Source organism: Strongylocentrotus purpuratus, unplaced genomic scaffold (genome assembly GCF_000002235.5).
Source record: "Strongylocentrotus purpuratus isolate Spur 01 unplaced genomic scaffold, Spur_5.0 spur5_scaffold_2, whole genome shotgun sequence".
NCBI lineage: Eukaryota > Metazoa > Echinodermata > Echinoidea > Camarodonta > Strongylocentrotidae > Strongylocentrotus > Strongylocentrotus purpuratus.
The window spans coordinates 40599383-40626110 of record NW_022145605.1 but is presented as its reverse complement, the minus strand read 5'-3'; the positions used below and the strand labels follow the sequence as shown (position 1 = coordinate 40626110).

The following is a 26728-nucleotide window of genomic DNA, read 5'->3' as shown; positions in this document are numbered from 1 at the left end:
TGATCAATTAATGATGAGCACTCAGGCGTTACTCAAGTGTAAACAGATTTATTAATTTGACACAAACCATGTATATCATTAATTTGTGAATGTATATCATTAATTTGTGAATACTTACGAGTATCGCAAGTAAGTGGAAGCTTGGCAACGCTAAGTGTTAAAAGTTAAAGAAACTTCTGTACGTCGAAACCATTGTAGAGCACACCATTTTACTATGGGTCCAGTTTGAGAGCAGCTTTATTGTGTCCAACTTATTTAATAATTGACAAATGTATTTTAATATACTTTCTCTTGCTTCTATTTTGCACTTGGCCCCTCCCACTCCCTCTCTCTCTCTCTCTCTCTTTATCTCTCTCTCTCCCTCTCTCTCTCCCTCCCACTCTCTCTCTCTTTCTCTCTCCCTCTCTCTCTCTCTCTTAAATCTCTAGCAGTCATTTCAAACGCGTATGTTTACCTTTTCTCGTTCCGACCAATAGGCAAACGGTACACGATCGCAAAGACTTTCGGTGAATCAACTCAAGGCCAGTTTCAATATGCTACTGTGTAATGCTTGCAATAGGTAATTGATAAGGCTATCGAAATTGTTTCAGCTTTATTTTCTGAAAGCCTTTGCTGTAGTGTAATGGGTATAATTTCGCAAAAGGGGCCGATTCATCTTCCCTGAATTTCAACTTTACAGTTTCTATATTTTATGAGCCAGCGTAACGAGCAAAAACAAACACAAACCTCGCTGCTTGAATACAAGGCGAAGGTTGCCTTAAAAGGGCTTAATATGGGCGCTTGAATCAATTCTAGGGGTGGGAGGCTATGTAGCCTATGACTGTCACGCTTATGATTCCAAAACATTGTTCCCCCCCCCCTCCTCCTCTCATTACCTGCAATTCTTTTTTATTATATCTATATCACATAGTATTTAATCACGTAATCTGCTCTCTTATCATCACCTGTAGAAACTCGCCGCTTGTCACAAATGCTACAAACTATTTCATTTGCATTTACTATTCTCTAAATCGCACAGGTAAAGAATTATTCACACCCACGAGTAAATATATTTTTCAATGTTATATTTTATTTTGCATGTACATCATATTATACAGTATATATATATACACCCTTGTGAATAGTACCCGAATTGAAAAGATGACTATGAATAAACGCTGCATTGGTACATATAGATGAATTGAACATTACATAATGCACTCGTGTCAAATAGCTGGAATACCACACGTTTCCTAAACCCAAAGCAAAACAAACAGGATCTCGAAAAATTATTCCTCGTCATTGATAATTAGAAGAAAAAAAATGTACTGAAATTTATCAAGACATGTGGAAGACCACGTTTCATACAACAGCAAAAAAAAAAAAAAAATAATACTCATGATACCTTTCAGCTATAGCATAAGGTTGATGGTTAAAAATAATCTTCATAAAATTAAATAAATACTGAAAGGATGAAAATAATTAAGAAGAAAATGAGAACGCTAAGAGGGGGGGGGGGGGGGGCAGATAAATGGGAGGGTAAAATGGAAACTGTCATGCATTTCTAAAGAAATAGCAATAATTTTTCGAGGGAAAAGAAAAATCACTCTATGATATGATCACTGAATAAAGCATCATATTGACAAGGGAGATTGATCATAACTTTAAGATCTCAAACTGCGAGTGATATTTAAAACTCGTTTACAAAATTGGTTTAGAAAGACAATACCACTCATTAAAATGAATTTTCTAAGTGGTTTTTTGTACCAAATGTGAGCACATTTGAGAAAAAAAGATGTAAGGCCACACAACATTTAAAGCCCTTTCTTCAGGTTGTTTTTACTTTTTTCATATTTTCTTTCACAAAGTCTTTTTGTTCAACACATAACAGGCTAGGCCCAAGAATACTTTAATTAAATAAAAGAATATGTATGTTATACATGAGAATAAAACAGGTAGATGTAAACACAGATAGTGGTATATGCATTTGATATGACTAGGGATATAACTTATAACATATCACACTACATAACTAATATATAACAACATAAATACAGACTTCAAAACTAAAAAACACTATTTTCAAAAGAATAATCCTTGGGATAACATAATCATAATTATAACATCACATGTCAGTAACCAATAATTAGCTATAAAGACTTAAAATTATGATTTTCTTCCATCTCACAAATGGGCTAGAATTATATATGGAAACAAGATGAAGGCTGAGATAAGTAGCGAATAAATTATAAAAAGGCACTTCAGAAGTAAGAATGAAAAAGAAGCCCTGAAATTATTACAGATAAATAAACATAGTGATTTCAACTGAAGTCAGCCATTTGAAGTATATTTCTATGAATATTGACTTAAAAAATGGAATAAAAATAAAACCAAATGAACATAAGAAGAAAAATACAATTATAGCAATGAACTATTTTACATTTTTGAAGCCATAATATGTTGCAGTTAATAAATCTCAATTTCAACATTCATGAATTTTCTTAACTACATGTATGTCCCAACTTAAATGATTCATTTCAATTTTTTTTCTTCTAAATTTTGCAATCCATATCGAAAGGTTTCATTAAGACAAGAATAAAAGGATTGTAATTCACACAAACCATGTAAATTAGTTTACTGTACAGCAACGCTGAATTCTTACATAATATGCAAGTGTTAGAAGTCTTAAAACCAAGTCATATGCAAGGTGGATTTAATTGAACATGATTCCTGGAATTTCATTAATATGTTTTCTTTAGAAAAAATATAGCATACAGAGCTCACATTTTTTCACAGCTCAATAAATATATATTTGTTTAAATTAACTTTCTAGTTCCTTTTTACTTTTGTGTCATACACACATTGTTTGCACTGCTTAGTTTAAAGACCCACTGCACTACTTGTAGCTACTTGCGCCCTCTATATAACAAACAATGCCTAATCGGTGACCATTGGTCCCCATGATCCTCTTTTTCTTATGTTAACTGAGAGCTGAGTTGATGAGATAACCACCTGTCCAGTGACCTTGCAGGGCGGTTTAATCCCTTCTGTAAACTACGGCAGATAAGCTTTAACTATCCACATTCATATACTTTGAGAGGAAGAACCAAAATTGATTTGGGCCAGCTTACATGCAAGAAAATACTGTCATTTACACAAGTTCAAATGAAATAGGTCCTGCAGTGAAAAAGGTCCCAGGAATAAAGGAATAAAAGCCCTTTCAAATAGCATCACAGTTATATCATACATGCCATGTATATACTAATGGAGGAGAAGAAGAAGAAAGAAAAAAATCCACCAATTGATATCACATAATACATTAACAGCTCTCTTAAATAATTTTAGACAACTTCTACTACATGTATTTCCAAATGCAAGTACAACTTATTAACTATGCTACACCAAGACTGTTCCAAAAGCTACACTGTAAACTAAACTTTTCAACACGAAAACCACTTTTGTTGCCATTCCAATTCCGTTTCGTTTCCAATGACACGTCTCAAAATAAAGCAAATTCTCAACAAAATATGTTATCCGCCCATGCCAGCTACTCTTTTACATTTCTTTATCACTTTTGACTTTTCCCCTTCTTATTCTTAGGCTACAAAACAAAAGGAATTCAAACAAATAAATATATGGCCTAGTAAAATAATACTTACAGAAGGAACACTGAATATATAGCGGAAAAGGACATATTTGATAATGGTACTACAAAGCACATTTTATATTTCTATATCATGCCATACAATGTGTTATACATTATTTTAATATATATAACTCCAAGAAAGAAAGAGAGAGAGAAATAGAGAGAGAGAGAAAGAGAAAGAGAGAATTAACTACCACCATCATAATGACAAGTCGGACTTGCTCAAAAATGTTAATTTTTCTTGGTAATGGGAAACATCTAAGCAGTACAGGTGCAATTGCACACTGATCTTAGGATAAATAAATATGGTATCAACATCTTTATAACTGTTATGATACATGTACATGGAGAATTCAACTTAGAGTGACATACCGGTCATGTTCTGGTTTAATGAGCGACCCTTACAGTAGCACACAATGCTCAATTACAACTATATTAGGGACTGAAATGTCAAATAAGATAAAGGTTATACATATGGATATGTTGCTTCAACTCATGTGTAGGAAACAGCTTAATTTCAGACATTAAAATAAACCCAAAGCAAACAAATAACAAAACAAAAAAATAAAAAAAACAAACAAAACAAATACCCGCAAAAATAATACTACAGTACTTGCCTACATATTTTGGCCAGGGAATTACAGGTATTTTTAAAGGTCTAGATCAATTTTCTTTTCTTTCAAAGACCAAAATGGTATAATTAGGTAAAAATATAGATAAATATAGATAAATCTGAAGAGCGGTGTCAGACTTGATAACCACCTGGTTATTGTCTTGCGTAATTTGGCTAAAGAAAATTTTAGTGACCTATTAGGTCATAGGTGAGTCTCCTCATATACATGATACAAATATTTACATATTTACATATAATTATATGTACATAAATACATATTACAGCATGAAGCAACACATAATAGGAGAAATGAATATTGGAATAGAACAAAGACAATTGCAAGACCAAGATAAGTAACTTTGATTCGACGATGATAACCTCACATCTATGACAAGTTTAGTTAGACTGTTGAGAGCCAGAAGGGCGATAATGCTGTTTTAAGTATATGAGTTAATGCCCTTCTGGCTCCAAACAGACGATTTATCTAATTGACTTGTACTCATAATCTAAGAGCGCCTTGCTAATTGATTCATTAGGCGGCACCAGTGGAGTTAACTTGTTTGGCAAAATTAGCACAAGACTCATCTGCCACAAGGTCCATTGCACAAATCAGAAAGTTTCATGATGCTAATTAAAAATATTCTCTCACAAAGGCTCTTGCACTTGTCCTTATTTTGTTCCTTCTCCATGAAGATAGACATTGCAAAGTTCAATGGAGTGGACATACATGGACATTATCTTTGGACATGAAAACAAAATTATTGACCTCTACGATACAATATCACTGTTGAAGCAGATATTCGATAGTGCCTCTCTTAATCTTCTCAGTTGGTTAATTGATAAGATTGCTTAAGCTATTCAGTGGTAAACGATGACTAAACTGGAGTTCCAGACATGTGCATCTGGCTTGGGAAAAGGATTAATAATCTAGATTTCAGCTATCATACTGAAATCCAGGTATTCCACGAATACACATACTCATGCCCCTCTGTTTGAGGCATGTCTTTGTACCTTACATCAGTTTCATTTTAAATCAATAAAACAAATGTTTACACCATTCCACAGTATCGCCTTGCTGTAATAACAGTATTATATAGTAAAGCAGATTGACAATGACTGTAAGGTGACATTAGAGCACTTTGCAGTTTGCACAAAACTATTCAATGTAGCACACATGATAGTAGATCTATTTATGACATTGCTTGACAATACCTTTTATCAAGGTATGTCCCTTCAGGGGTAGCCTTTCATCGTTGCCAAACATGCAAGAACTTGATACTGACAGAAGAAACATATCAAAGACACATTCTTAAGAAGCACTTCAGATAAAGCAATTGCTTCATAGGGTTCCTATCTGGTCATACTGACAAAATAAAGATACAATTATATTGCAAGAGTAGAATACATACACTTATGTACAGATAAACATTAATGGCTTGGAAGAGTATGTTGCATACAAATAATGGCTTGTGGTTTTTGACAATGATTAATGGCTGACACCTTTGAGGCTAACCGTCAATGGCCAATTAATCTGGATCATGCAGTAGTAATGTAGAAGGAAGTTTTAGACATCAGTAACAACGTTGAGTCCACACTGACTTGCACCCTTAACCATCTAAGGAGACTTGCACCTATAACCGTCTGAGGAATACAGAGCTCTTGAATATCATTTTGTGGCACACTGTCACAAACACAGAGATTTAAGACTGAATGGCATACAAGTTGTACAGAATCAAATCTTCCCCACTCTCACATGAAAGGAAAGAAAAGGATAGATGTCGTTTAACTCTAATGATGTTCAGGCTTCACAGAAAACTTGTTACATTTTTTAATGTCCACATTTAATTACATTAAAATGGCTTTAAATTACCTAGTTTCTAGATTAATCAAGGTCATTAACTACCTGAACCAAAATGCCTACAAGGTAGACAGAAATCATTCTTTAACCAATGATGAAGTGATGAGTAGCTTGTTGTGCTTGGCATAAACAAGTACCTGTTAGGCAAGTACATCCTGTGTGTTACATCTTATAAGCCACAAGATCATACCGGTACCCTGTGTTCAGTTAGTGTGGTCCTTGCTATTGTCAGTTGTCTTCCTTGAAACCTCTCTAGAACTTTATCCAATCTACCAATCCTCACACCACATACCAAAGTTAAACCACCTTCCTTCAGATGTTATGGCTTTGTTAATCTATTCCTCTTTGAGTGCAGGTAGACCGCATAAGTTGCAAGATTAGTTTTAGTCTTTGGATCCATTAGTATAAGATCTCCACAACCTTCTTGAAATGTCCTTAGGTTGCAGCCTGTCCTTCCAACCATCAATGATCCTCAGAGAATACATCAATAGGAACGTCCCTGTAACCAATGTATCTATCGAGCACGATGGGGATGTTGGGCGCTTCTAATTCATTCCAGTTAGGATAGCAGCGTCGTAGGGTCATGCGACAGAGATGTTTGAGGGTCTGCAGTTCCTGGTGGACGGCTACAAACTGAACGGATCCAGACCTTGTACTGTATCGAGAAGAGAAGGAGACAAAAGAAAGCTTGATCAATTTTCCACTTTGGTATCTTTTATGACCAAGACAGGACCATAGTATAGGAATTCAATCCCTTGACTTTACAGCAAAGGGTACAGAGTTCAAATGCTTGCTGTGTCCTTACACATGACAATAATCTACTGTTTTTCCAACACCCCATGATACACGGTACAGAGCTTCCTTCATAAAACCTTCATTCTCAGAGTTAACTTTTTTGACAAGGCAGTTTTAACTTTTTTTACTGTCTTTACTGCTACCCCATTCAGTATATATTATATACACTACTAGTATGCCCCTCTACTTCTTTTCCCATCACAGTACAGATTCAAGATCACTTTGGGCTATAGTTTTAACCATGCCCCACAAAGCAGTCAATATTTTTTTACTAAAATATTGCTTGTACCTACATGTAGTATATGGTAGGGTAATCTTAGCATCCCATAAGGTAAGTGCTCATAGCAGCTGTTTAATACAAACATTGATGTTTTCGTACATGCGGAGAGTCACTGAATCCTATCATTCTTTCTTCTTCCTGTTTTCAAACTAGATACAAAACATGTGCCCAATTCTGACGTTACCATCAAACCTTAGTGACCACCTGTCTACAAAGACCACATTTTTGTTTCCCTTGAAATGGTTTCTCATTGAAACATGTACATGTACTATAGACACCTGTCTACAAAGACCACCTGCCTATAAAGACCACTTTTCTTGTCTCCCTTGGGTGGTCTTTATAGAGTACCGAAACTGTGACATCATAAAAATCTATTTTTGGAATTTCTTCATTGTTTTCTTCATTTTCTGAAAGAGCATAAAAAATAATGTCCAAATGTCAAAAACCAATAGGATATGTTAAGTACGGGCTGAGATATGACCATCTGAATAAATAGATTTCCTATAGGAGCTCAGTGTTACTTATATTCCTCTGGCTCGTAATGTTATGAACCAGAGCAATATGATACTGAGTTCCTACTGGTATAGGAAATCTATTTATTCAAATGACCATATCTCAGCCCATACTTAACATATTCAATTGGATTTCGACAATTGGACATTATTTTTTATGCTCTTTCGGAAAATGAAGAAAAAAATTGAGAAATTCCCAAAATAGATTTTTGATGACATCACACTTCACCACTCTATAGACAAGTTACATGAACCATAATGCTACCATCTCTGTCTCTTACTCACCCAGCTGCTAAGACGGTGCCGTCATGATTAAATGCACAGCTTAATGGCTCTTGAACTGAAGACACTAAGATCGGTTTCATGTTGTTCGATATAGACCACACTCGTAGCACACTGTAAAAATACAAACAAATGAAAACAAAAATGATTTAATGCTGTGAAGGGATTTCCTTGATGGGAAAACTACTAAATGATATTTCATGAGTAACAGCTCAAGGGTTTGTAGCTCCGGATTATCGAACATTTACTGTGGCTATAATTGCTCAGGGCAAATATTTTGTCAAATACATGTATGTAAAGTTTGAGGGTTTAATTTGCTGTTCAATTTTGTTGGGTAGGATTACAGTATGTTAGAGTTAGTGCTGGGCCACAGATTGAAGTAAGGAAATTAGACTTGTGTAGAATATTCACTAGTTGCAGGAGCATGTGTTGTACCAGTAAAGAAAGTTTTGTGCTTTTACAAGGTTTCCTTCATGTGTAATGAATGATCTTCTTAAAGATGACATCTTGAACAAAGAAATGAGTTACTTGGGAGAAGGGGCGTGAGTAGATGTTTATGGGCACAAAACAGGGGGGGGGGGGGGGGTTGTGTTAGAAATTCTAACGTCAATCAGCAAGTCTTGTAAAACATATTTTTTCTAATTATACAAATAAAATAAAAAGGAGAGTGGGGGGAGGAGGAAGAGGGGGGCGGGGAATAGAAATAAATTGTGAGCATAGTCCATGCCGCAAGTCTGTAGATTGTAACATGTAGATAACACGAGTAGGCAAAAGGAAAGGGACTTTGTTGCAAGCATATTTAACCCCCATATGACCTTTGTTAACACATAAAATGTTTTTATTGTGATGGTTTTATGAGGTCTGAAAGGGGCTGAGTCGGTGCGATTGAATGACTTACCTATCATCACAGACTGTAGCAAAGTGCAATCCCGTAGGAGAGAAAGAGATATCCCTCACGTAGTGACCGTTGGAGCCTCCAGCAAACATTGGACTCAGGACTGGAAACACATGACTGCAAAAATTAAAGATATACCAGTAACACGTTTGATCATTAATTCAATAATAGTAATAGTGATAAGAGACTTTGGTGGTAAGCGCTTTATAAGTAACGGTTTTAATATTATTATTATTATCAATAAACACATAGATAATGATGATAACAACAACAAACAAAAAACAAAAGGTAATACATCTCACGTAAGCAAATAGATTAATTAGTACACTTAAGGGCTTTTGTCGGCTTGTCGCACATAGCTTCTTTTGTTACCTTCATTTACTTAGAAGAACAAATTTTAGAAGGAAAACTTGTTTTCCTTTGCTGCTGCAGTTACATGTATTTTTAGATGGTTTATGGTTGAATATATACTTTTCTTGCACTGTTAATGTTGGAAATTGTCATTAGACTTTGATGGATCATGGAAGCCTTCCTGAAAATCCTCAAACTTTGTAATGGCCATTATAACACATGGAGGCTCAAAGTCTGAGAAAGTGAATACATGTACATGCAGCCATTTTATTGCATCAACCTTACTGCACAGTGTACCACCTTGCGGTATCATGTATCTGCTGTACGCAAAATTATTGTGGATTTTAAAATGGTTACCGGTATGCCCAAATTTAGTGCACTTAAATTTCATCACCAAAGATCCCCTACTTATACTGTTACATGTACATTAATAGTCCAAGGGCAGTTCAAAGAGTAAAAGGACAGGAGGTCCGAGCGGTTCACTGACTACGGTGTTAAGATACTGCACAACACTTGCATTCTTAAATTAACCATATCAGAACTGATTTTTGTTTTTGTTTTTTTGTAAGGGTTGCCTCCCTGCCTCCGTACTGAAAATCTTTTTTCAGCTCTTTCTGAGCTTTCTTGTGAAGAAAAAAACAGGATAGCACTTTGAGAGGAATAAGATTACAGGCCATTGCTCTTTGTAGTTTCCCTTGAGGTACAATGTAGATGACTCCCTAGGTACCTACAATCCCTTATCTATCTCTCCACCGGCTCGTACCGGCTTCCTTTGAGTTACCTGCTTCACACGTACATTTACAATCTCATAAAAGCCGACAAAGATTCATAAATGGTATCAGAGCAAATAGCACCTTGGCATTGTATACTTGGTAGACTTTTAAAATAGAGTATCAAAATAGTAAAGTTAAAATAGGGCAAACAGTACTACATGTACATTGTACATGTACATGTACTACAATTGCATGACAGCTGAAAAAACTATGAGGCCTTTCTCTGATTGGCTGATTCTAACTCCATAGATTTATTGATCTGAACATTCATCACATCATTAGCTTACTCAGATTTCAAAGTACCGGTACATGAACATGTACAGTATGTCTTTCTACAGCCTTCCAATGCAGGTCAAACCTGTTTTGTGGACTTTGGTTAAAATTTTCATTCAGGAGGTCAATAGTTATCTCCTAACAGCGAGTCAAAAATGAAAATCATCCAACATTGTTGCCAGACATTTGTCCCTCCCCCCCCCCCCCCCCCTATAAAACTGACAATGAACTTTGGCCATAGTATATTCTCATTGCAGTGACAATTTATGAATTCCATTAATGCAGCACTTGCCAAGACTTTTACTAGAATCGTTTCCTGACAAGATACAATGTTTTCCATCTAAACAAAACCAAGACGGCATTTGGAAAGCTAGAAGATGATTGTGAAGTGGAAAGCTAATATCAATGTTCTGGTAGACTGTTGATTGTGCAGGCTGCTTCTTGCTGCTGAACTGAGACTGTTTATTTAGAACAAGGAAACTGTGAGACTTCAACACATGTGTGAATTTGCTATCATTACACACACAGTGACATTAAAGGGTCTGTCGATGGCTGAAAGGTGTTAAATAGATCTTTGTTCATTTTTATGTGATACATGTAATACCATTCTGACTATATGCAGTAAATAATGGCTTATCATTATATCAAGCTCATTTATTTAAAATATGGTGTCAAATCTAAATAATAATATTCCGCTTTTATAAAGCGCTTTAATAGTACAAATGTAAGCGCTTTACAGATATAATATAACCCCGGTCATTGGTTTCAATACTTGCCCGCACACATCGTGTGCACAATCTCCACACCCTGGGGAGCATTCCAGCTGGGCGTTACTTGACGCTCAAAAACTGTTTGACCAACAATGATGGTCGCATCCTACCAGGTACCCTTTTAACACATGGAACATTCCCTTTTTATGCCTAGTTCCAACTGCCTAAACTTCAATAATCGATCCACAAAGAACCTTATTTTTCTTCACTAATCTTGGTTATAGATGTGCAAGCATTTAGAAAGCAGGCATCCTTCCCATGAGCATTTCAGTGCAATTTCAAAACCAGCAAAATGCCTTGGAAAAGCCAAGATCACATGCATTATTATCCAGTTTTTAACTTGTTCCCTACCGCTAATCAGAGGCAAAAATCTTGATTAAACAGAACCTGTTGATAACAAGTGATATGTCAATATCACTGACCTTAACAAAAAACCTGCAGTGATCTTGCACATGGAACAGCACAAAATTCCAAATATAACTGTTGGCTTTATATGTAGGTACATGTAGCTAGCTAACCCTGAATACTCTCTATCACATTTTTTTTTTTTACAGAAGTGAGATTCAGAGGGTTTGAACTTTGAAGCATATCAAGATCTTCAACACCTTACCCCTCCCAGGCATACACCTGTACTAATTGAATGAACAAAAGATCTTCATGTACTGTATTGTTATCTTCATTAACTGGAATGCACAAATAAATGTCTATGGGGAGGCCACCATGAGAGAGAAATGCTCATTTGAATATTTATTACATTGTGTATCACATCACAATTTCAAAGAAAAAAAATCGATGAGTGATTACATCTTGCACATTGTCAATCAGAACATTCTTTCCACCAAATATCAATTTTACGATCAGGATCTGGTTTTCGAACCATCCATGAACGGGAAAAATGAGAAATCTAGTCAGAATAGGAAATGTTTCACTTCCTGACTTGAGTAAATAAAGGAAGTGTTACTCGCAAGGCATTGCATGGTTTATCCAACAGATGGTCTGAACAGCACGTGGCTTACATGCGACCTCCCTGTATGAATCAGGGTTCTAAGAAATGTTACGAACAGGAACTACCAGGGGTGATAGTGAGCACTAAATTTTTTTTAAAGAGGATACGGGGGGGGGGGGGGGGGGGGGGGGGGGGGAATGGTTATCAGCAGATTTGTCACTGATTTTTGTCATTCGTCATTGAAAAAAGGCTTTGTGAAACAGGTCCCTGGATAGTAAACCCAATCCCTGCGAGATGCATATCAAACATAACTGAGAAGATTCCTGTATAAGGGTCCTACGTGTACTTAATGACCTAGTAGTCACAGATTACTATGGCCATGATGGCATATTCCTTCCTTATAATACCCCCATCATGAACTGTTAACAATGTTAAGGTCCCTTCGTGTGACCTATACATGACCCCTGCAATCCATTGAAATGTGTTTCATCTCACCAAACCTACTTGAACTGACTAATGAGATTTCCTGTATAAGGGTCCAATAGGATGTCCTTAGCGTCAAAGGAAACTATGACCAAGATGGTAAACCAAATCCCTACAGTTGTACGACATGCCTATCAAACCTACCTGACCTGAATAAGGGTTCTACGTAATGACCTAGTAGTCACAGGATACTATGGCCACAATGGCACATTCCTGTCTACTATGCCACTATCATGAACTGTTCAAGAGGCTCTTCTATGTTAAGGTCCCTTAGGGTGACATATACATGTACATGACTCCTGCAATCCATTGAAACTCGTTTCCTCCCATCAAACCTACCTGAACTGATTAATGAGATTTCTTGTATAAGGGTCAAATAGGATGTCCCTAGCTTCAAAGGAAACTATGGTCAAGATGGTAAACCTGATCCCTACAGTTGTATGACATGCCTATCAAACCTACTTAAAGATAAACTCCAGTTCTGGTAAAAAAAAGAAAATTAATTCTCACAGAATCAAACGAAACTTACACTGAATGTTCAAGATTACAAATAAATGACATGTGCCAAACAATTTTGGAAGAAAATGTATACTGGCTGAGTAATGAGCATACAAAGACAAGGAAATCAAGGTAGTACTAGCCCCGACGCTTTCTGTGTACAGTGCTTGTTACTTTACCAAGACTCGGTCAAATTTATTGAGATTTTGATGACTCCAGAACCTTGCAGTGCACACCAATACTTACATGTTACATGATCAACTGTTTCTGATCCTTTCTACACCTTTTCTTTCACAATGCAATTGCATTACCAGTACTAAAGTTTATCTTTTAACTGAATCAAAGGATATCCTGTATAAAGATTCTTCATAATGACCCAGTAGTCACAGGATACTATGGCCACAATGGCACATTCCTTGCTTATTATACTGCAATGCATTGAAACTCGTTTACTCCCATCAAACCTATCCAGGGGTGAGAGCGCTCAGTAAAAAAAAAATTAAAAATTGTTTTGTTTTTCCCCCCCTCAACCACGCCCCTTTGAGTAAAAAAAAAAGAAGAGGATTGGGGGGGGGGGGGTGGGGGAATGGCAGCTTATAACATTCTCCCCCTTTGAGTAACATTAAGAAAAAATAGGAAATAGAAAAAATCAGGGAAAAATCAGGAAAATCAGGATAAAATCGGGGAGAAGAAACAAAAGAAAAAAAATCAGATAAAAAAGAAGGGGAAAAAACAAGGAAAAAAAAATTGGAGAAAAAAAAAAAAATCTTGAAACCGATATAAATCAGGTAATTATCAGGCCTGAACCCAGTGGCGGATCCAGGGGGGGGGGGGGGGCCCGGGCCACCCCCCTTGAGAAAAAAATCATGTAAAATCACGTGATTTTTACCTTTTTGGGGGGTTGGGCCCCCCCCCCCCCCCCCCGGCGCTCAAGGGGGGGGGGGGGGTGCAAATTGAAATTTTTCGAGGACCAAAAAAAAAAAAGTGCCCCCCCCCCCCCCCCACTGAGCGACTTTTTGGCCGGCGCGATTTTCAAATTTTCGGGAGCAAACAAAAATGAAGAATGTTGGGCCCCCTCCCCTAACAAATCCTGGATCCGCGCCTGCCTGAACCTACCTGAACTGACTGAGAAGATGTCCTGTATAGGGGTCCCACAGGATGACCCTGGTGTCATAGGATGCGGTTGCTAGAACAGCTCCATCTGCAGAGAACTCACAGGATGTCACCATGTTGTGGTGGCCCTGCAGCTTTCTCAGAAGCTTGTACCGAGTGAAGTCCCACACAATCACCTGAACACAGATGAGAAGATGAAGTGGATTTGATTCAGTTAAGCCCTGAAGATTCAACACTCAAACTTGACTAGCTTACGATGAAATTCAGAAAGGGTTAAAAGATATGCATAGCTTGACACCTTTGTGTGAAAGATGTAAGTCTTGTTTTAGTAATTATTTACTCAGGGTTGATGAAAGGAAAGTTTTTTAATTTCTTTTTAGTTTGTAATTTTGTTAGTGTTGTTGTAGATTTTTGTAGAAGCCAGAAAAGTGTACAAGTAGGCACAATAAAATACTCTCTTTATATAGGGAATTATTTTAAATATTAAATTTGAAGCAACACACACTGTTTTTTCCACTTCTGCACCTCAAATTGACATGTTTACCAGTATAACAGAGGTAAAGTGTTAAGCAATGATAATAATTGCTTTTATGTGCTCATTCCAGAGGATGCAAAGGGCTGAATACTACCAGTATCCTTGCTTCAGTCGGTCTACCCTTGATAAGGCGCGCTTAGGCATTCAAGAAATTTCCTCTTTTCAGATACCCATTTCTATCATCTGGGTGAGAAAAAATTAAAATGCCACGACAGAGATTTCAACAGCTCACCATGTTGTCCATAGTCCTATGACTTACAATGTATCCACTAGACTATGACATCTCCTCGTAGAGGTGTCATGGTCGAGTGGATATGTCACCTGACTGTCGATCTTAAGGTCCGCGGTTAGAGTCCAGCCACGGCACTAATGTCCTTTGGCAAGACATTGATCAACATTTGCCACACTCAACCCAGGTGATGTAAATTGGTACTTGGCAGAAATTAAGTCCTTGAAATGCTAGAGCACCGCAGTGGCTGCCTTGCTAAAGCCAGGGTAGTAATCGGGGCAGCGCCAGGAGCATCACAATGTGACGGACATGTGCGCTATATAAGAAGCCACCATTATTATTATTCATCTGGGTGAGAAAGGATGTAAGTGCCATGAGATTTCAACAGCTCACCCTGTTGTCCATAGTCTGATGATATATCCACTGGACTATGACACCTCCTCAAAATCCCATTGCATTTCATTTCATTTCATTTCACCATGCACTTACCGATCTCTGTTCGCCTACGGAAGCCAGCATGGAGCTATCAGGGGAGATAGCGCAGCCGTAGACAGCCTTGGGATGTCCCTTGAGGGTCACCACCATGTTGCCATCGTCCTTCATGTCCCAGACCTTGAGGGTGCTGTCATGGCTTGCAGACACCAGGAACAGGCTGCCGTCAGGGTTGAACTTGATGTCCCGGACAACGCTCTTGTGGTCTACCAGGAGCACATGTTCCCCTGAAAGGTTTAAGGAAAAGTGAGCGTGAATATCGGAATGACAGCAAGGCAATCCAGAGCTGTGGACCTTCTGTACAATAAATAATGGCTTCTCTTCCATCATAAAACAAACATGTACAAGGGTCTGGTTCATACTCCCAGACCAACAAAAATTCCAGTTTAGACAGGGGCCAACATATCTTAAAGGCATTGTTTAACAATTTTTCCAGTTTTACATTCTGAGATGCACGACCCTGCGTATTATCAGTGTCTGTGATAAGGTGTAATATTGAAGCCCTTAAAAATGATCATGAAGTGCCTCCAAAAAGTAAAAATATTTGAGTGACCGGTTTTACCATACTCATTTCCCCCAATAGACCTTAGTGTTATAAAAACAGTTAGGGCAAACAGTTTTTGAAATTCTGAATTCCAATCATAAATATCTTGATAATCAGAGAGGCAAATCGGCTTGTGAAAGTCATGGGATTCCTGACTGACCTAAAGGTTTATAATGATTGCTGCATGAGCTAAATCCAGGATCTTGTTTAGAATCTGAGACAATTAAAGATACCCAATCCCTTTAAGATACCCATCAGTACCTTAATCTGGTCCCCCTCCCCCCTTTAAAGTAAACAAGAAGTTAGTGTGAAGCCCTGACTAATAACATTCTCAACGTTCAAATCAGCTTTACTCAACTTACATACTATTAGGGTACATACCCTGAAAACTCATTAGGGCCACTTACAATGTACATATACCGGTATTGTATTGGTGCTCCAAAAATGTTGTGCAAAATACAGAGTCCAAAAAGCATTAAACACATCAGAGTCAAAATTAGGTGGCAATAGGCAATATCCTGAAAACGGGCATGCCTCAATATTTCTTATCTCAGGGAAACAGGTGATTTTTTTTCTAAAATAATCTCATAGTTTGGAAGATTGCCATTTCCGATGTTTGTGTGATTTCACTCTAAGGGCACCAAACAATGTGTAATTGTGTATTGTCACAATAACACAATCACAAAATCTTTGTTAATTCTTTTTTATTTCTTTTGTCCAGCACTCCAGCCTATACAAATTGTGTTCTTCATAATAACATCCAGGGAGTTTGAAGAAAGAGCAAATTGTCTTGTAACACTGCCTAATGTAATGTACTGTATGAGACAACCACCCTATCAGTTGAAGTACAGAACACACCTGTAAAAACAAAAATTTGTATGTTTATGTCTGTACAAACTTCTATTTTCATACAGGTAATTCAAAGGAATTGGTTTGAATGAGTAATTAAACGCTAACAGTGTAAATATGTCCATGTTTAACAATGTACCAGGCACAAAGGCACTTCCTAAAGACCTCGTTATTCTTCACTGTTTGCTCACACTATGAAAATGGCTGACAAAGAAAGCAGACAAAATATACAGTTCCTCAGGTAGACAAAGGAACATCCCTTCACTGCTATTATGTAAAAAGTGAATATGCATGTGACACCTGTTCTACACATTTTTACATAATAGCAGTGAAGGGATGTTCCTTTGTCTACCTGCGGAACTGTATATTTTGTACGCTTTCTTTGTCAGTCATGTTCATAGTGTCATGTTAAGCTTGTGTGCATAACGAATTCATTAAACAGTCTCGTCACTCTAGATCTACATGTATATCCTCAAAATAATGAAAATACAATCTCACCACCTGAGGGATTGAGGGAATTTAGCTAATTCTTAGATTTGGAAGAAATCAAGGTCTATAAAGTACCGAAGTGTGACGTCATACTAGCCAAGTTGTCAAGGATGCTGGTTCGAAACAATTTTGAGCTAAACAATAATATTGTGATCACACCAGCCCGGCAGCCCCAAACACTGAATTCGCCCTGCTCCAGCTCATTGCTTGAATGATTTGGTTTAGAAGCATGGAGTAACCTGGACGACGAGCGAATGTGACGTGCGCACTTCGGTACTCTATTTCATTTATATGAACTATTCACAGCCCTGCCATCATTGAAAGCAGGGTTGTACGATGCACAGATTGCAATTTGTCATTGTTGGTCTGATGTTTCACAGCTACTAAATTTGTGGAATGTTTATTATGCTTGTATCAATATGCTGTATACCTTTTTAATCTTGCCTCCCTATTATTGTGATTTGTTAATGATTAGCAGTTTTTTGCAAGTCACCAGTTTATGTTCACTGGACTGCAGCAGCTGACCTATTTACTGACTTCATATATGTAACCAGGAGATCCCTGATGTAACGGTACAGTACACTGTGCATATTAATGTACATGTTACTAGCTTAATTGCTAAATAATCTATGCTGTGTCTGGAATTGGAATACCATACAATTCAAGGTCGATTGGCACCTATGCATGCAGTGAGCTCATCAGACAAGCATTTATTTTAACTACATGAGCATGTGTATTAACAACGTGAGGCACATAAGGATGCCTGATATTTGTTACATCATAATACATCTCCCCATTGCTGATCATTTTATCCTCTTCATAGTCAAACATGTACCTTTGTCTGCTCCAGAAATCTTATTTCATGTAGCAATAGCATTAATCTCCTCTTGTAATTTAACCATATCATATAATTTCTTGCATTAAAAAAATATAATAATTATAGAAGGACAACTTGCCAATTAAGCCCAGATTGCACAATTCAACAACACTGACTACCCTAGGGAAATTAAATACCAGTAACCATGAGATATTTACATGTATATGTACAGTAGATATACATGTAAATAGGACAAGGGTGTGGTTGACTGATCAATTCATGCTGGTATCATCGCACTGACATTTATGTAAATGCACAGCTGTACATGTACATGTACATGTACATTCTAAAATACATGTATCTTGAAAGTAGATTTAATAAAACTCCTTTTCAGTTCCCTGTATAGAGTCATTTTAACAGAAATGTGAACAAATTAGTACAGATTCAGCATAATAGCTAAATAAAAGGGGGGATGTTGCCTTGTAAACTTTAAAGGAAAACGTTTTCATGCCCTTTTACTGATGTTAAAGATAAACTCCAGTTCTGGTAATGCGATTGCATTGTGAAAGAAAAGGTGTGGAATGGATCAGAAACAGTTGATCATGTAGCATGTAAGTATTGGTGTGCACTGCAAGGTTCTGGAGTCATCAAAATCATAATAAATTTGGCCGAGTCTTGGTAAAGTAACAAGCACTGTACACATAAAGCTATATATATGGGCCAACACACACCTTGATTTCCTAATATTTCTATGCCATTACTCAGCCATTATACATTTTCTTCCAAAATTGTTTGGCACATGTCATTTATTTGTAATCTTGTACATGTATAGGCCCGAATTCACAAAGCAAGGTTTGAGCTCAGACCAAGGTTTGAGCTCAAACCTCCTTTTGTTCTTTACAAACCAGGTTTGTAAAAAACGCGTAAAACGCGTCATATGACGTACGCAAACCAAGGTTCGTCGACAAACCTCCTTTGTGAATTTGGGCCTCAGTGTAAGTTTTGTTTGATTCTGTGAGAATTATTATTTTTTTTTTTTTACCAGAACTGGAATTTATCTTTAATTGAGAGCTGATTTGATGAGACCAACTGCCAGGGACCTTGCAAGGAGGTCTGATCCCTCCTGGTCAAACTAGTGCAGAGGGGCTTAATATTGATTTTATACAAAATTCTTCTTCTGAGAGACAGCAGTGTGACCTACCGCTGTTGACGTTGTAGGTCTTGATCTTGCCGTTCTTGAGCCCGATGGCCAATATGACGGCATTGTTCAGCACCTCCGGGAAGCCGAACAGACGGTATGAAACACTGCATCGCTGGGACTTCTTATCAGGTACAGAGGTACCAAACGTTAGCGACCTGACCAGGTCTTTACATGGTATAGTGATGATGTTCCTTCGGCTGGTGGCATTGTTCACTGTAGGATCATCGGCGTTGTTATTCTGGTCGTTGTCTCGGTCGTTATAGCTGAAGAAGAGAAAGTACATGCAATTGGTTGGATAGACTTTTGAAGCAACAGAATGATCTAATGCATAGGTAGTGTTTCACAGATACAGTTGTGTGCATAGTTATGAAGGAAGTAAGAGGCAATCTCAATTTGAAGATTGGGATCTAAAAAAACAGTGCATGGTAATGTACACCTGTATATCTGTATTAAAGAAGCTTTGCTACAGTTGCTCTATATTTGCATGTCAATAGGGAACTGATCTAGTTTTAGTATCGGAAATTTTAAAAAAGAATGCCGAATTAGTGTTATATAATTCAAGATGTACAAGAAGCCTCGTACTAATAACATAATATGAGACAACAAGGAGAAAACAATTTCCATCTGATGACAATTGTATTCAGCTCTTGAAACTTGTTTCACTCTCTTAAATACATGTACACTCACAGATATTTTTAAGTACTTCACTTTAAAGGGACTATGTCCCATTTGCAGGCCAAAAAAATGAAAAAGTTAAATTCCAAATGCATTTGAAAGATAATACTAATTTAGAACTTCCCTAAAAAAGGTGGGGCTTGAAAATGCCTTCAAGTGGGGAAATAACGACTATTAGTTGTCAAATCGACTTTAGGGCTATAGAGCCCAAAAGCAATAGTCTTGATTTTCAGACTATTGTACCGAATGGTCATACGTCTTATGCTGCGCAAAGTTTCAATCAGTTTAATCTTGGCCATCACAAGAAGTGGGTTATTGATGTAGACAAATACTCATGTACCCTTTACAACTCTTTTCATGTATGTTATTACCAAAGAAGAAAAAAGGCCAGTCAGTCACTCAATAGTGTCTGACAGTGAAGTCTAGCAAGCAAACGGTTTTCCTTGCATAATTTGAATATGAGGACACTGCTAATGTTTAAATTTCACAGATAGGACATACATGACATATTCATAATTCCTGCAAAGTTCTACAGCATTTGAGGTTGGCTGCAAAAGGGACATAGTACCTTTAATGTACAAAATTGTACAAATGGTGTATGTAAAAACAAGAGATTATCAAAAGAAGCCTCTATGGTTAGTTTCAGTTTCTATTATCCCTCTCAAAAACATAAATATCAACATGAGTACTGTCAAAACTTCCTACTCACATGTTCTGCTTTTCTTTGTCCCATGGAATGAGTTTGACGATACGATTGCCGCAAGACCAGGCAAAGTAGGATTGATCGGGTGCGAAGGCTACGGACCACGTCTCTGGAGCGGACCTAGTGGTATGGAACGAAGGTAGGACTTCACGCTGCTGGACCGGGATCTCAAGCTCAGTGATCACAGAGGCCTTGGCTGCATGTACAAAAGAGAGCAAGCAAATAACATGGTTATTCCTGGTGTCTTTATCATCAATTATATACATGTACATGTAGCATCCATCTTTCCCATGCCATGGGGATGAATCAAATGTTTCATTTTCCTTATGGCCCTCTCCAAGCCTTCCAGTCTTTAGCATCCGCTTCGATGAGGCCACATGCTTGTACAGTACATGTATGTCCTTTTCTTGCGTCTCCTTCCGGGTCTTACAAGGTCTGCCAGGGGGGTTTTGAACAGGCAACCTGGAGGTTCATTGCTTTCTGAAGCCAAAGCTTTCCTCTCTTTTAACCACATAACCATATCTCCTGCTATTCCTGTCAGTCCTAAGGATTGGAGGAGATCTACATTTTTCTTCCTGTCCATTTACCTTAATAAAATATAACGTCTTTCGTACTAAAAAGTTTCAACCTTCAAATATCAAGTTATTCTTTGTGGGATAAAAAGGACACTGATTTGTTTAGAATGTCTCTGATTTTCTAGCTAGCAGCCTCCTTCCTCAAATAAAATAGCTCTAAAGCTGCATGTTACAGTATGTACATGTACAATGTATGTATAAAGACAATAGTGATTGAACTGTAAGCGACTGCAATTTATGAAAGAAACAGTAAATAATTTAATGCGACATATTTATCTACACCAGGCCTTCTCAACTAGTTTATTAGAAGCGCCAAAATAAAAATTTATTGAGGTTGAAGTGCCAACCTGTATGTTTGGTGACTGTGTTGCGAGGGAGCGTAGCGACCGAGCCGATACCGGGTGGGGTCCAGGGGCGACGCCCCCGGAAGCTAGTGGATTTTAGGACTTTTTTAAGGCCCAGATGTGGCATTTTAACACCTTTTTGTTCCATAAAACATCAATCATAATTTCATATTGATGTGAAATAATTAGTACAGTTCCTGGCTAAAATCTACACTGGAAGTTAATTTACATGTAGTTATTTTGGTGCAATAAACACGGAAAATGTCAAAATGAAGTGAAAATCAAACAAACAAAATGGCTTGCTTACATTTTGGGCTCAACTTAGACTGCGACTTTTTGATTTTGCTGAGTTTTTTTTATTTTAAAATATAATTTTTTGATTTTTTTTCTTTCTTAAATTTTATTTAAAATTTTTTATTTATTTTTTAATTATTTTTTTGGAACAGCCGCGCGCCACTCTGACTAACCGCAAGCGCCACGAGTGGCGCGCGCGCCGCCAGTTGAGAAGGCCTGATCTACACCATGGGTGGTATTCTGAACATTGTTGTAAGTTTTGTGTTATCTTTTGTTGTATCTTCCAGAGATAACACAGCGCTAATATTGTTGTAAGTTGGTATTCTGAACATTGTTTTATCCCTGTGTTATCTCTTGAAGGACCGCCTCTATCTTATCTTTGACCATTGATGACACGCCCATTTTTATGGACCCTACCAATCAAAATCTGTTTTATATAAGCATGATAAGTAGATCAACCAATAGGAATACTTTATGCCATATCTGAAGATGCGCCTAGCGCATACTAATCTTGGGCGTAATTAGTTATTTGAGCACTTATTGCGCGCGTCATCATTATGCGCTGTTGAATGTGGATCATGAAGACAAATCACGCTATCACTATATTGGTTAAGATGAGAGCATTAAAATAGTCCTATCCTAGCATGTAATATCTTAGAAAGTTCTCATCTGTGATGTTTCCGGTCAACACACAATCTTCTTCTAACTCGTCTATTGGCACGAAGTTGGTTCTGGGCAAAAAATATTGCCGCCATTATATCACCACGAAAGATACAACAACCCCTACCTGTTGTAAATATTGTTGTAAATACCATGCGAGATAAGATAAGATAAAAGATACAACAACTTTCAGAATACCAATTATCTCGACATATTATCTCCCGTGCGCATATGCAAATGAGAATTAAATGCCACTTTATTAATAATACGCACAATTACAAGCGCACCAAAGTATGAGCGCAGGCGCGGCCAATAAGATGAGAGAAAAGATACAACAAAAGATAACACAAAAGTTACAACAATGTTCAGAATACCAACTTTATCTTATCTTCAAAGATACAACAATATTAGAGATAACACAGGGTTCAGAATACCGCCCCATGTATCCAAGTATAATAATTGTTTAAGTTGTTGTATACTAGTGTGATAACTTAATACATCTCAGTTGATGCTACAGGTATGTTGCATTGTTGGACAATCTTATGCAAAGTTTTTAGGTCATCACTATCATAAATGTACAGGTGTATAACATTTTGAATAAATTTGTGAACTGGGGCCCGTTGCATAAAACTTACCATTGGTAACTTTGCCATCAATGGCAACTACCATGGTAACAGGGCTCAACAGCCAATCAAAATCAAGGTTTCCATGGTAGTTACATGTACCATTGATGGCAAAGTTACCATCAACGGTAAGTTTTATGCAACGCCCTGCTGGTCTATTGGAGGCTACAGCCCTAAAGTCCAGTCAAACAAAGTTAGGTTTGCACTAGTTACAGACATGTATGGGTTTCTTATCATTTATCATTTAGAGGCCATGTGAACCAATCAGCTTGTACAGACTGACTTTACACTGTAATCTGAAACTGCTTATACATGTAGGTCATCCTGTGTCTGAGTGCTTCTGCACACTCAACTAAAATCAAGCCATTGGAAACATGCTGGCCTGCACGTCCGTTGACCAAGTGTGCAATACCGGTACACAGTATTATATACAGTAGGTTATATACTGTACACTGTACCAGCCATAATTATCTGTGTTTATATTGTACATATACTGTACATAACATGACTACAAATTTTGATAAAGGTTTTTTTTTCTTCATCTGGTTGTCCAGAGTCTTTCTTCCCTGAAGATCCTGAAATTAACCAATGATTGGCTACAAAACAAAAAAAAAACAAAAAACAAAAAACACATACACCTAGCATGAACATGAGATAGCATGAGCAGTCTTGGTTTAATACTTGCGAGAAGAAAATAAAATGCTGCTTGCCTTTAATGGAGATACATGTAGGCCTACAAAATACAATGTAAAGTGTGTGAAAGTGTATGCAAGGAAAAATACATGTAGCGCAATGGTACTGCAACAAATACTTGAAATACTGGTACCTGTACATGTACCCTTCAATATGTGCAAATCAATAATAACACTGCCTATAGCTTTAAATAAAGAAGATAGTCTCACACACTTTTTTTTTTTAAAGAAAAAAAAAGAAGAAAAACACTGCTAAAATGGATCTATTTCTGATTTAAAAAAAAAAAAAAAAAATGCCGGCGGCCATCTTGAAAAATAGCCCAACTGTCAGAGCGGCCATTTTGAGCGGCCATTTTGAAAGAAAAAAAAAAGAAAAAAAAGAAAAATAAGGGCTTTCTCCTTCCTATTTTTCAAAAAACAGGACGCTAAACATGTTTTTTGTTTTATTTGGCCTAATGTGTCTACTTTATTACAAGCAATACTGTACATGTACATGTACTTTACATGAATATGGTACAATCTTGGCATTATCAGAAGCAATGGAATGAAATGGACATTATATCTATTATCTACTTCATTCTCCAATCTCCTGTGTGATTTCACATGCATACCTATGTTCCAAGCCAATCGGCCAGAACCAGGGTCTGAAATTGAAGACTACCATATTACATGTACATCAATGGAGAAACCAGATTAGATAACACAGCACACACACACCTTAAAAATCAACCAATGGGTGAAGAGTATTTGCTCCCACCTCCTTTTCTACAATACTCATTCCATTGACGGAAGAATGGAGTCTTTCCAAAGGGAACAATCCTCTACGAAGCTAAGGTACAGTGTACAGTCATGTACACACACTCACTCGGTCACTTACTTTCACATGCATTGACAATTGTATTTACAGCAAAGAAATACTTGGTTTAAGCATTTACTATATGGCATAATATACATGTAAATTGTGTATGTGTGTACATGTAGGGGTCTACTTGAACAGTGTACAATCAGGGACTTGGGATCCCTGGTACAATGTACAGTATATTTTTAATTAAACCTTTTATTTTTAATGAAGAAATATTGAAATTTGTTTGTACAGATACATGTACATACATGTATACGTATGTACGTATGGAAAAGGAAACTCATCATCTGTAAATATACAAACTCACAAAGAACATGTACTTGTAGAGTACTGTACACTGTCTGTATCTAAATTTTATATTGACTTATAATTACAGACCAGATTGGAAAGGGTTCATATCTATCATCATATCACATTAGAGTTTTATATATACCCCTCCCCTCCAAAATGTACACCGCTATACTCTCATATGTACATGGCCAAATCAGCAATACCTTTCTACTAGGCTAGTCTCTACATGTAAATGAACCTTAAAATACTTCAGTTATACTCTTGATAACACGGAATGTCGAGTCACATGTACACGTACTACCCACATCCATTGTTGTTGTTTTTGTTGTAATGGCAATCAGTCAAGAACTAACTACATGGATTATCACCAACGCCTTTCTTTTTAATATTAATTTCTTTCTTTCTCTTTTTTCTCTCTTTGGTGTCAATGGGTTGTGTCTGACAGTGTGTCAGGGCAGGTTGAATTAATTGCAACTGGAATAAACTCTGCGCATTTAAACAAACTTTGCGCTTCATCACACTTTGTGAATGCAGGTCAATATTTTGAAAGTTTTATGTCATTTCAAAATTCTGGGACAAGTAATGTACCGTAGTTTACATGTAGATCATTATTTAGACTACAGTATCACAATGTTCTTCCTGACCTTGCGTAAATATTCTCAAGTGCGTAGAACATTCAAGATGGATACATGTGCAGTAAACAACACCTCCTCTTAGTCTTAGTCTTGCCACTCACTATTATTTTCATTCCTCCTCCTTCCTCTTTTTTCTTCTTCTCCCATTCCGTCCTCTTCTCCTCCCCCTTTCTTTTCCTTTTCTTCATGCTTCTTCTCCTTCTTCTCCATCAAAAGATATTAATAATAATAATCCTCCATAAACAGACAATGTTTTTTTTCTGATGTCCAATCCATTCATTGCCAGTTTTAACACTGTTTTATTTAAGGACTATAAAGTTAGATCTAGACCTAGTCCTAGACCAGAATTTAGAGCTCGATCACAATCCCATCCGTTGCAAAGGATGGGATCAAGCTCTGTAATTCGGCATTAGGCCTACACTACAGGTAGGTTAATCAAAACCATCCCTACTCCTAGAGTCCAAGCTAGCATTGCCTAGAAATTAGAATCCTACTCTTTTCTTCATCTCAAATTTCAAAAGAAATAAATTCTCAAGAAATTAAAAATAAATGCAACAACTTACGGAATACGGGCTAACTTACCAATATCTTCCAAAGAAGTGTTCTGGAAAGTACCCATTCCAATATCAGACGGGAATCTTGAATCCTCACGCGAATTAAATCAAGCAAAATTACCGGCTAAATGGCAAAATGCAACAAAATGACAAGCCAGTGCACTGCCTCAGCTCAGATCAGCTCAGCTCAGTCTCAGATCAAACGGTTAAGCGGTTGGCATGCACAAAATGCAGGTGCATGTCCTCGCTGTCCACGTCCACGCAGCCTCAGCGATGTGTTGTTGTTGTTGGTCGGTTGTTTCGAATTTCGATAGATCTAGATCAACGATGGGCCAGGAAGAAAACAAATGGCAAAAGAGAAGGCCCAACAATAGGGCACTAAATCAACTTGAATCAAATGTTACCACCACGTCGAAAATTCCGCTGTATATTCTGAATTGATCAACAGGACAGCAAAATATGCCGACTTTTATCGAACACAATCGCACGTTTCGCGTACTATATGCATGCATATTTGTGTAGTACGTAGTATTTGCACGATGCGCATGCGCGGCGACGTTGTACACTAAACTCGTATTTTCCAGTTACGTATGTGGA

At 37.3% G+C, this 26728-nt stretch overlaps 1 protein-coding gene across 1 annotated transcript; it reads right to left on the bottom strand.

Moving 5' to 3' along the window:
* Nucleotides 1–1047: 1047 nt before the first annotated feature.
* LOC100894111 (WD repeat and SOCS box-containing protein 1) lies at nt 1048–26663 on the bottom strand. The gene is made up of 8 exons (XM_003727611.3): nt 26160–26663; nt 20608–20797; nt 19224–19486; nt 15321–15550; nt 14071–14243; nt 8864–8977; nt 7969–8079; nt 1048–6751 (listed from the first exon to the last, which is right to left on the bottom strand). The coding sequence occupies exons 1-8, from the start codon at nt 26194–26196 to the stop codon at nt 6559–6561; spliced, it is 1311 nt and encodes a 436-aa protein (XP_003727659.1). The 5' UTR covers nt 26197–26663; the 3' UTR covers nt 1048–6558.
* Nucleotides 26664–26728: the final 65 nt, after the last annotated feature.